Raw genomic sequence first — 11,604 nt, 5'->3', positions numbered from 1 at the left:
CTCCCCTCCCGCGCTAGCCTAAGGGCCACCTTAGCAAAGCGCATCCCAGGCTGCATAGCCGCACTACCCTACCCAACCATACCACACATAAACATGACACTACCCCCGGGGTTTACACAGACGAGCCGGCGAAGCAAGAAGAGCGCCAGAAGAAAGGGCCCTAGCCGGCGGGGCCCAGCCAGGACAAAAGGAGGTCCCACAAAGCGCCTACACCGGCCGCATTTGCGGTCGGGGTAGACGACGGATGGGGCCCACCTACGAAGGCTGTCCAGACCTACACGAGATGAGGCAGGATAAAGAGGGATAATCCCCCTCGATCCCAAATCATTGAGGCCAATTTCTAGCCATGGAATAATGGCGTTTTGTTTTAACGTCATTTTTTGTCATTCACATCATTGGTTGGTTATTGGTGTTGGTGTTAGAATTATTGGTGTTAGATGTTAGAATAATACATAGAATTGTATACCTGCTTACTTTATATTTAACAAATAAAAGCAGGGCCACTTACATTAGTTTAAACCACAGTTAGAAGTCTGTGGTTTAAACAATTCAAGAGCTCCCTAGAATGTTTGTATAGTGAGTCACAAATTAAGATAGGTCATAAGTTAGGCCATACGTCACACATACTAACTAATGTAAGGAACGTACCACAGTAAGTGTGTTTTGTATACATTTACAAAATATTTTTAAAAATTAAAATATGTTTGAGTGAGGTGCAAAGAGCAAGGTTAATTTCAGTCAGCCCATTCCCATTCCAGTTCCAAACATAGCTATTAGCAAGAGCAAGTAGCTGTTTGCTCTGTTATCTTGCGTTGGACGTTTATAAGCCTAATTATATTTTTCTAAAATTAGATACTTCTAGAGTGGTATGTAATTAAGTTATAATACTTACGTCTTATTTCTAGTGGTCGAATAAATATTTCTTTTTACCATTTTAGACTAAAAATTTTTAATACAGAATGTCCTCAATAACAAATCACCCCGATGAAATAGTTCATCATTTGGGGAATACTTTTCAAAGTGGTAAAACAAAACCTATAGAGTATAGGATTAAACAATTAAAATCCTTACAAAAAATGTTGGAAGAAAACAGAGAAGAAATTATTAAAGCACTATTTGAAGATTTACATAAAAGTAAATTTGAAAGTATTTTGACTGAAATAAATTTTGTTCTTCATGAAATAAAATATATACTGGCCAATATATATGACTGGGTGAAACCTGAAAAACCACCTAAGGAATTTGCAAACATATTAGATGATGTGTATATTTTACATGAACCTTTTGGAGTGGCTTTAGTAATAGGTGCTTGGAATTATCCGCTGCAGTTAACATTAGGTCCTGTTTGTGGAGCAATATCAGCAGGTAACTGCGTAGTAATAAAACCATCAGAGGTAGCTCCGGCTATTGCAAAATTCTTTGCTGATAAGATTCCACAGTATTTGGACGAAGATGCGTACCAAGTTTATTTAGGAGGGATTCCTGAAACTACTGAATTACTAAAGCAAAAATTTGATTACATTTTTTATACTGGTTCAACTGTTGTGGGCAAAATTATTCAAGCTGCTGCTAGCAAACACCTTACACCTACTACACTAGAACTTGGAGGTAAGTAATTTAGTTTTTAGTAGGTAATAATAATAAACTTTTAAAGAAACTTAAATAGGTATTTAAAATTATATTTTGAAAAAAACCCTTACAGTTATTTTGTGTAACTAGTAATTTTATAGTTGTTATATATTTGATTGGGTTTAATTGAGCTTAATTTAAATTTAAAAAAGTAACTAGTGATAATATACCTCTAATTGACAAGTTTATATACCAATTCAATTAATTTTTGGCTTTAAATAATTGTATTATTATTAAAATTTTGGAGACATAAAGTAGAAGACTTAATTTAAAGTTAAAAACCACAAACGTAGTAAGGTTGATTTTTATTTGTTTGAAATAAGTAACATGCCTAGGAAATTGTGAGAGGTAAATAAGCAAATTAAATTTATAACTCAAAAAAACTCATCAGCGACAACTTATTTGGATTTGGTGTATGCCATGGGTGTCCGGGGAGGGTTTGCCCCTAATTCACAAACATGTCCTCAAATAAGAGAATTTAATTGTTTTTTTATTATTTTCAAATAGTTTTCATGACTTGCATTTACCAAAATATGCCATAATTTTTATTGGTCTTTACAATGTTGAATAATCGTGATTCTCTTTAAATGTCAAAACTCAGTTTCTCCAAAATTTATGAACATAAGAAAGAGGCAGATTCCATTAGTTTTATCTTGCACAAAGATAAATATTGCGTCATTTTCATGAGTGTGTTTATAAATTTATAGAGTAACAATCATAAAGTTATCATCAAACATTGTTTAGGTGCTAGAGTGAAGATTTCTCAATGGCCATATCTAAATATAAAATAATATTTAAAAATTTTGACCTTTTAACCTATTCAAGAATTTTATTATAAAGGTATTAAACTAATTAAAATAAATTTAAAAAATTCTGTCTTTTAATAGGTACATAGAACTGGAGTTATCAAATATTTAGAAACATCTTTTAAAAATTTCTAAAATAGTGGAAAGACTGTTTGAAATCATTAATAATATAATAAATACCCTTATTTATAATAAAGTAAAATTGCAAAAACTAATAACGAAACTATTTAATTGTACATTATTTTTTTAAATAAATTATACATAATTAATTTGGATTCTAGAACTTAATAATATGCAATTTTCTATACGAGCCCAGGCTCATAATAGTTCGGCCAGGCATAATTTTACTACTAATATATTTCAATAAAAGTACTAACACTCTCAAAACTATTTTATTAAAGAAAAATATTGATAACAGAAACATAATGTTCCTGTTATGGAATGGCCCTCTAGCAGTCCAGATCTCTTGCCAATAGAAACATTGTGGCATAAAATGAAAAAATAGTTTTTACAAACATCTAACCTGTTCAGTTAACGATATACCCATCAAATTGCAAGAAATTTGGGATAGCACGCTTTCTGAAGAGTGCGCTAAACTGGTAGATACAATGCCTGCCAGAATTAAAGCTGTTATTTTTAATAAAGGTAATGTAACATAATTTTGATGAAACGGCTTAACTATTCTGAACCGCCAATCTTAATGTTTTTTATTAACAAACTAGTCATTGACACATCATTACGTAGTAATATTTAAATCGTATTTAAGTTAAAAGTTTATATTTTTTTTCTATTACCAATATTTTTCTTTTCAGTGTTATTACTTTTATTTAAATATAATATATAGTACACTACTAATAGTAGTAAAACTATACCTTACCAAACTATTATGAACCTGGGCTCGTATATCAAAGACCAGTTGAGTTTAAATATATAAATCAGGAATTAACATACCTAAATAGTCAATAAAACTAAAATGATGATTTAATAGGTAATAATATTATAGAATTCTAATAAGTTTTGTACATTTAAAGGTATTCTAATTGAATTTAAATCTAAAAAATTTAGTAAATTCTGACACTATGTATCAAATATATAAGTATGTTAAGTATCTTAAATAAGCAACTCGCAACAAATTAGTAGATAATTATTTAAAAATAGATAATAAACTATACTCTTCCCAAATTGTCTTCCCAAAGAAAAAAATCTTTTTTATTTGCCATATTGAAGGAGATCATTTTTGGTGAAGGATTTTACAGTTTTCTATTATTGTGTTTTCCTTTTAATACATAGAACTGGAGATAGCTAGTTTTACAAATAACTTTTTCTAATATATAAAAAATAATGAGAAAGACATTTGATATCATCGTCAAGTACATTTCTGTTCAAAATGTTATACAGTGCGTCCCAGAAGTAACGCAAAAAATTCGTTATTTACTTTGTGTTAAATTTTTGACAAAAATGCTAAAAACGTCAATTAGTAAATAAGAATTGTCGTTTTGTCACGTTGGTTAAACCTTTTTTGCGCTATATTTCATAAACCTATTACGTCATCGACATTTTTTTTAAATAGCACTACCTAATTTTTTAAGCATAAATGGATAGCCCTTTTGAAGGGAAATGCGTCGATATACGGTTTGGCCTACTTTACTGTGACAGGTACGAAAAAAAAGCCAACGATTGGCATGGATATGTCAACTATATTCAACTATGGTTTGAATTAATAACAAAAGTAGGTATCACACAAACTTATGCGCGAATAGTGCTATAGCAAAAAATGTGTTTTGGTTGATTGTAGGTACATGTTTTTATGTAGATTTGGTAGGTACGCCCGATCACAGCGGCTATGTAGGTATTGTTTTGAAGACGACAGTTAGCGAATGCAATAGTCCTCATATCATTGTGCCAGGTACAAATACCATAAGTTTACATTAAGATGGTGTTGTTAAATGAGAAACAAATAATTGAAATCCTAGTTATGGTTGGATACGGAGATAGGATCCGTAGTTATGAAAAGTATGTCAATTATTCAATGCCAAGTATCCAGAACAACCAATACCCCCGTCTACAGTATGCATATTAGTACGCAAATTTGAAGACGCTGGACATGCTAGAGATCTGTCTAGATCTGGAAGGCCAACGAGAGTGATGGAAAATGATAGGCAAAATGTTATGTTTAGCTGTCACTGAAAATCCACACACTGCTGTTCGTTGTATCGCCAAAAACGTCAACATATCAATACATAAAAATGTACCTACAATCAACCAAAACACAAAACATTCCATATTTTGCTGTGGCACTGTTCTCACATCAGTTTATGATAGCTACTTTTGTTGTTATTTTAAACCATGTCCATTCCAGTCATTGGCTTTTTTTCGCTACTGTCAAAGTAAAGTAGGCTAAACCCTATATCGACGTATTTCCCTTCAAAAGGACTATCAATTTATGCTTAAAAAATTAGGTAGTGCTATTTAAAAAAAATGTCGATGACGTCATAGGTTTATGAAACATAGCACAAAAAAGGTGACAAAATGACAATTCCTGTTTACTAATTGACGTGTTTTAGCGTTTTTGTGAAAACGCAACACATAATAAAATACGAATTTTGTTCGTTACTTCTGGGACACACTGTATAACAATCAGCTGAAAAGTTACGTCATCATGGTATAGTCTTTCCGAAGTTGAACATGTATAAAAAAAAACTGAGCAATCAAATTTAATGAGTTTCATAGGTGTCCCTAAAAAAGTTTTCTGCTAAAGGTAAAAAATAATAATTTGTATACGTGGTGTCTCATAATTAGCTGCCAACCAACAGGCCGATTCTATGATCAAAACTAAGTAAAAAAGTTCATATGAACATGGGTCCGGAAATGCTTCCTAAGGGCACAGGGACCCATTGAAGAGGGAGGAATGGAAATCATTTTTTTGCAATACATATCTCTCAATCGCGTTGTGATAAATGAATGAAATTTGGTATACGCAGCTAAATTTTGATGAGCAATTTGATGGACTAATCCATTTATTTCCACAAGGTCCATTGGGGTGGGTACGGGGGGGCCCTTGGTACTTTGCGTGTGTAACTTTTTCATCTTTGACTTTTTAACAAATTGGACAGCAAATTCCGTTTTCCCGAACTGTTTTACGTTAAAAAGGTACTCTTGTTTCAAATCGTTATCTTTAACGGTTTCTGAGAAAATCGCTCTTGAATTAATCCCACTTTGGTCAATTTCATAGTAATTTAAACAAAAAATAATAATAATAATTTTCCTTTCCTCTCTTTTCCATTTAAAGGATTAATTTTTATTTAATTTAATTTTTTATTATTATTTTTTTATTAAAATTAGATTAAATTTAAACAAAAAAATTTTTTTTGTTTAAATTACTATGAAATTGACCAAAGTGGGATTAATTCAAGAGCGATTTTCTCAGAAACCGTTAAAGATAACGATTTGAAACAAGAGTACCTTTTTAACGTAAAACAGTTCGGGAAAACGGAATTTGCTGTCCAATTTGTTAAAAAGTCAAAGATGAAAAAGTTACACACGCAAAGTACCAAGGGCCCCCCCGTACCCACCCCAATGGACCTTGTGGAAATAAATGGATTAGTCCATCAAATTGCTCATCAAAATTTAGCTGTGTATACCAAATTTCATTCATTTATCACAACGCGATTGAGAGATATTGCAAAAAAATGATTTCCATTCCTCCCTCTTCAATGGGTCCCTGTGCCCTTAGGAAGCATTTCCGGACCCATGTTCATATGAACTTTTTTACTTAGTTTTGATCATAGAATCGGCCTGTTCAGGGTTGGCAGCTAATTATGAGACACCCTGTATATTTGATTTAAATTATTGGGCTGGTATGTTTATTAGTCTCCTTATGCTGCCAAATCTGATTTAGATTATCTATATGTCCTTAAATGTTCGACAATCCATATGGTTTTTACATACGTTTTTTTTTTATTGTACACCATTTTAGATATGAAGTGCAGGATTATCTAAATAAAGAAGTTGCCAGTAGGTAGATAGGCTGCAACTAACCAGTATTGCGGCCCCCGAGGTTACTGGATTGCAAAACATATTATTTTTACCCTTCAAATTACATGAAAAGTTTAGAGTAAAAGACTAAAGTGAACACAACAGAAAAATTATGTAAATATGTCGCAACTACTGCGGAAATAATTCGATTAAATTGCTTGCTTCTAACAACACGTACTGGATATTGGATACTTCTAGTGATAGCTTGCGTGAATGAAATCAATGATAATATCTGTGAACATCTGAACAGATTCGGACTTCGTTATTTTTTAGTTAGTTTGGAGAAAAAATGTTAGATGAAAATTTTTCTTACTTTACTGTTTATTGTTTTGTTTTGTGTTAAAAGGAAAACACATTGTATTTAGTCACATGCATATTGAGTTGTTTCTTTAACATACCAAAATATTTTTCTTCAGCACAGGAATATATAACTTTTTTAGACAGAAATTTAGCATTATTTTTTTAGAATTATTTTCAATGTTTTTAAAAGTACCATAAAATTATAAATTTTCTACAGGGTTTGAATAGACGTCATATCTATTCAGCAGCTACCGTCCACCTTTAAAAACACAGTAGCTTGTTTTCTCAAATTTCGTTTGAAAAAATTTTTTATTTTTAATCTTTTTCTCGTAATTTTAGCTAGTACACTACTATGTGTACTAGCTGAACTATGGCGTGCACAAATTGTTATATCTCTTTTTTTATTCATGCATATTAGGGTGGCCCCAAAAAAACGAATATTTTTTTTTCGTGTCTCTTGTGAAAATACGTTAGTTTATCATGTTTTAAGAGCCCCCTCAAAAAATCAGCTCAAAGAAAATTTTTTTAGAGTTAAAATAATTATGAGTGACCTTTAGAAATTAAAATATCAATTTGAAATTTTCAGAATCGAGATTTTTTTTCAACCTAGAAAATGATAAAATAACAAGAAAAAAAATTTAAAAAAAATTCAATTTTTGACGATTTTGGAAATTTTTAAAAATCTGGACCGACCTCTAAAAAATTTTTTTTTGAGCTGATTTTTTGAGGGGGCTCTTAAAACATAATAAACTAACATATTTTCACAAGAGACACGAAAAAAAATATTCGTTTATTTTGGGTCACCCTAATGCATATACATATGATTTTTCATAATACCAAACAGAAATTTCTCTGTGAAAACTAATACATCATACCATCACTAGACACTGAAATGATTAACTATATAAGATTATACATTTATACTACACAAAGATACTTCATAGTGATTTAAATTTTACGATAAAATCAAACTCAATAAAACACAACATGCAATATACAAATTCTATTTCCAGTCTAGTAAACATTTACTTTATGCAGGAAGTATTACAAACTTCTTGTAAACTAATAAACTAAAGTAAATATAATAAAATGAAGCGGTGATATTTTCAGCCATTCTTCTTTTGCCAAATTAACGTTGGCTATTTATTTTTTGCCCCGACTACCACCTTATCATATCATATCAGGTGTAAAGTCATTTGAATACTCTAATTGTGCTTGTGCAGCTGTGAAACTATTGGTTGAAACGGATTGAACAACATTGAACAATCAAAGACACTCTTTTATACAGAATGGGACTTCACGTCATATAATTATTTTCAATTCGTATGTATCATTTACAACCTAATTTTGTTACTATTGTATGTTGTTTTGGATTAATTTACATTGTCTAGCACTTATTCAGTTGATGAATAATAAAAAAAAAAGGTAACAACATATTGTATTTTGCTGACAATTTAACTTTCCTAAATACGTCCTTCTATTTTGGAATATTTATGAACATATTACAGTTCACATAAACTAGGTTAATATCGGAGGGTGATGGAACAATATCTAGGCTCGTTTAGGCTTTTTGAAGTCCCTAAGTTGGTACTTATATTTACTATGTGGTCTTTCAGTACATGGTGTACAGGGTGATTCACAAACGGTGACCAAAAATGAAACTTCGTATTCTTTGGATTTAAGAGAAGTCTTTCGTATAAAGTTTTAATCTAGGCAGCTTCATTAAAAAGACACAAGGTGTTAAACTGTGAAAATGTAACTATTTTATTTAGAAAAATATTCCACCGATACCCTGTATCTCCGCCACTGGAACATCTAAATTTTATGAAAAGGCTTCAGATTTTGGACAATGTTTACATAAATACATGTGTCCAATTTCAAATTATTTCACTGACTAGTTTTTAATTTATTTAAAAAAATTCAAAAATTTTTAAGTTTAACACCCTGTATCTTTTTAACGAACCGTCCTAGATAAAAACTTTATACGAAAGTCTCCCCTTAAAATTCACGAAAGAATACTGGATTTCATTTTTGGTTACCGTTTGTGAATCACCCTGTATAGGTATTGGCCGTGTCTTTCCGGTAATTGCATTTTGGGGATAAATCGTTTCCAAATTTGTTTGACAGAGTGCTTTCAGAAAATGGAGACAAATTCTTTTTATTGAAATCTTGTAATTATTTTAACAATTAATTCAAATCTGTCAGATTACTAGGTATTTTTATTTATTTTCTATTTTGGGCATTTTATGAAACAGTAAAAATAATGACCGTAAAATCCAAATTAGTTTTACTTAGAATTATAATGCCTGTTCGTGTGTCTATATTAGTTAATATTTAATGAAACAAGCAAATTTAAGTTTTGAAAACGCTAGAAAAATATGGTGACTTTAAAATAACATGTTGCAAAAGCAATGCCATCCCCGTTAGTTTCATATAGTTGGTTTAAAAGGCAACAACTGCCAACACTGATACAGCTCCAGTGGCAGCACAAACAAGAGTTTAAGTGCAGTTTAAAAATTGAATTATAATTCGATTATTCTTGTGTGATTTAAAAACAGATAAATTTACACTCTGTATAGTTTTATTTGTTATGTTATGTAGGTAGTTATGTTAAGCCTTATTATTTCAGGTAAGAGTCCTGTTTATTTGGACAAGAGTGCCAATATTGAAATAGCTGCAAGGAGGATCATTTGGGGGAAATTCATAAATGCAGGCCAAACCTGTGTTGCTCCTGATTATTTACTGTGTTCTAAAGAAGTGCAGGAGAAATTCGTACTCAGCAGCAAGAGAATCCTCAGAGAATTTTATGGGAAGGATCCAAAAACATCTCCAGACTATGGCAGAATTGTAAATGATAGGCAATTTCAGAGGCTGACTAATTTACTAAAAACTAGCGATATCGTAGTTGGCGGCGATACTGATTCATCAGAAAGGTACATTGCTCCTACCATAGTGACAAACGTAAAACCTAGCGATCCTGTGATGCAGGAAGAAATTTTTGGGCCTATATTTCCCATAATTAATGTGGACAATGCCTATGAAGCTATCAGCTACATATGTAACAACGAAAAACCTCTGGCCTTATACATTTTTTCAAATAGAAAGGCAGATGTCAGAGAAATTCTGGAAAACACATCGGCAGGGGGCGTTACAGTTAATGATACTGTCATGCATTTGACCGTACCAACTTTGCCATTTGGGGGTGTGGGAAGCAGTGGGATGGGTGCATATCACGGTAAATATAGCTACGACACCTTTACACATAAGAAAAGTGTACTGCATAAAGATTTGAGCTTTCTAGGAGAGAAACTTTCAAATGCTAGATATCCACCTTTAACTTCAGGCAAATTGTCTTATTTACAATTCATGTTATCGCCAGGATTGACATTTTCTTTTAAATATGTTTCTCACCTGGCTACATTTCTTTTAGGGATAGGGGCCGTATATGGGTTCCAATACTTGTATAAGTTGAACAGTAAAGCGAATAACTAGTTATACTAGTTTCAGAAGTTAGTATTTCTATATAATGCGGTACAAAAGAAAATTTTATCAATTATGCTTTTTATACAATTTTAATGCAGTGCTTTACTCTATATACTTAAATAATTGCAAAATGATAACGGTACTGTTGAATAATTACATGTTTATTATTATGTAGATTGATAAACAGAACATAACTTTTAAAATGCACAAATATTTTCTGCGTTTTGTTTGTTTATTCATAATTTACGTCACAAACACTAAAAGTAAAATAAAAGCATCATTTAACTATTTTATTGAGATATATGTTATCTTTACAATTTTTTTATTTGTAAGCAATATAAAAGTACAAAAATAGTGCACTTTTGTATAAGCAGAATTCTTATAGCTGTTTTACATTGACAATTTATTGATCAATTAATTCATGAAGTCGCTTCATCAAGAAATTGGACAAGTGTAATGCACCAAAAAAAAATTCATCAAGTTCTTGACAAATTGGAGCATGTTGTAATTTTCGTAAATTTCATCGTGAAGTTCAGAAGTACCAACCCAACAGATTTCCAGCCTCAGATCAGTAATGAGGTTATGTTATTGGAATATGTAAATAATTGTGTGGCGTCGTACTAGTTTTGCATTGTTTTTACTGATTTGTTACAAAAACTAATATTTATGTAATATGTGTCGGAACGGTACCGCTGTTATATCACTACAATTATAAGTTGAAAGGCGACATTTTTTAAATTTATTTGCTTTGATTCATTGGTAGAACTGATTCATACCTCAAAAAACTTGACAAAGTCTGTAGCAGTGTAAAACCACACTGTCTGCCAATAAATTCGTGAATTATTCATGAAGAACTTCGTCAATTTATTCATGAATAAATTGTCAATGTAAAACAGCTATTATAAGTATAAGGATTATAAAGATTGAGAGGGCTGTGGCGGGAAATGTAAAAATATAATTTCCTAGCATTTATTCTTGCATTTTGTATTAAAGAAAGAAGGTTGGGGAGTAAGATGTTTTTTAATCATTTAAAGTATTATATAGCACATTCCCTTTTTATGGGAGTAAAAATAATTGTTTTTATAACTAAAGCTTGTTACGAAATAAATAACTGTTTATATTTATTTTGTTTTATTGTAGTGGCGGATCTTGTAAAAAAAAGTTATGCAATGAAGAAAACAGATATTTATTTTACCAAAACATAATAATTAATTTAGGGGTGATCGCGCACACAACTGCCTAATAGCCCTACTAAACATAACAAACGCTACATTCAGACTTGGACACTTCCCTACACGCTAGAAGATAGCAAACAATTCTCATCCCTAAACCCAACAAAGACCATACCTTC

At 31.3% G+C, this 11,604-nt stretch overlaps 1 protein-coding gene across 1 annotated transcript; it reads left to right on the top strand.

Moving 5' to 3' along the window:
- The first annotated feature begins 541 nt into the window (after positions 1-541).
- LOC108905286 (aldehyde dehydrogenase, dimeric NADP-preferring) lies at positions 542-10,711 on the top strand. Its single transcript, XM_018708087.1, has 3 exons — positions 542-866; positions 939-1,608; positions 9,400-10,711. Exons 2-3 carry the CDS (start codon positions 960-962, stop codon positions 10,260-10,262), a joined length of 1,512 nt encoding a protein of 503 aa, XP_018563603.1. The 5' UTR covers positions 542-866; positions 939-959; the 3' UTR covers positions 10,263-10,711.
- The last annotated feature ends 893 nt before the right edge of the window (positions 10,712-11,604 follow it).

Source organism: Anoplophora glabripennis, unplaced genomic scaffold (assembly GCF_000390285.2).
Source record: "Anoplophora glabripennis isolate ALB-LARVAE unplaced genomic scaffold, Agla_2.0 scaffold245, whole genome shotgun sequence".
In the NCBI taxonomy this organism is placed as follows: Eukaryota; Metazoa; Arthropoda; class Insecta; order Coleoptera; family Cerambycidae; genus Anoplophora; species Anoplophora glabripennis.
This window is presented reverse-complemented; position numbering and strand designations above follow the sequence as displayed.

Excerpts from the sequence above, each read along its gene's own strand:
- LOC108905286 (XM_018708087.1), top strand. The coding sequence starts at position 960 with ATGTCCTCAATAACAAATCACCCCGATGAAATAGTTCATCATTTGGGG. Across the intron at positions 1,609-9,399 it reads TACTACACTAGAACTTGGAG|GTAAGAGTCCTGTTTATTTG; the intron begins GTAAGTAATTTA and ends TTATTATTTCAG.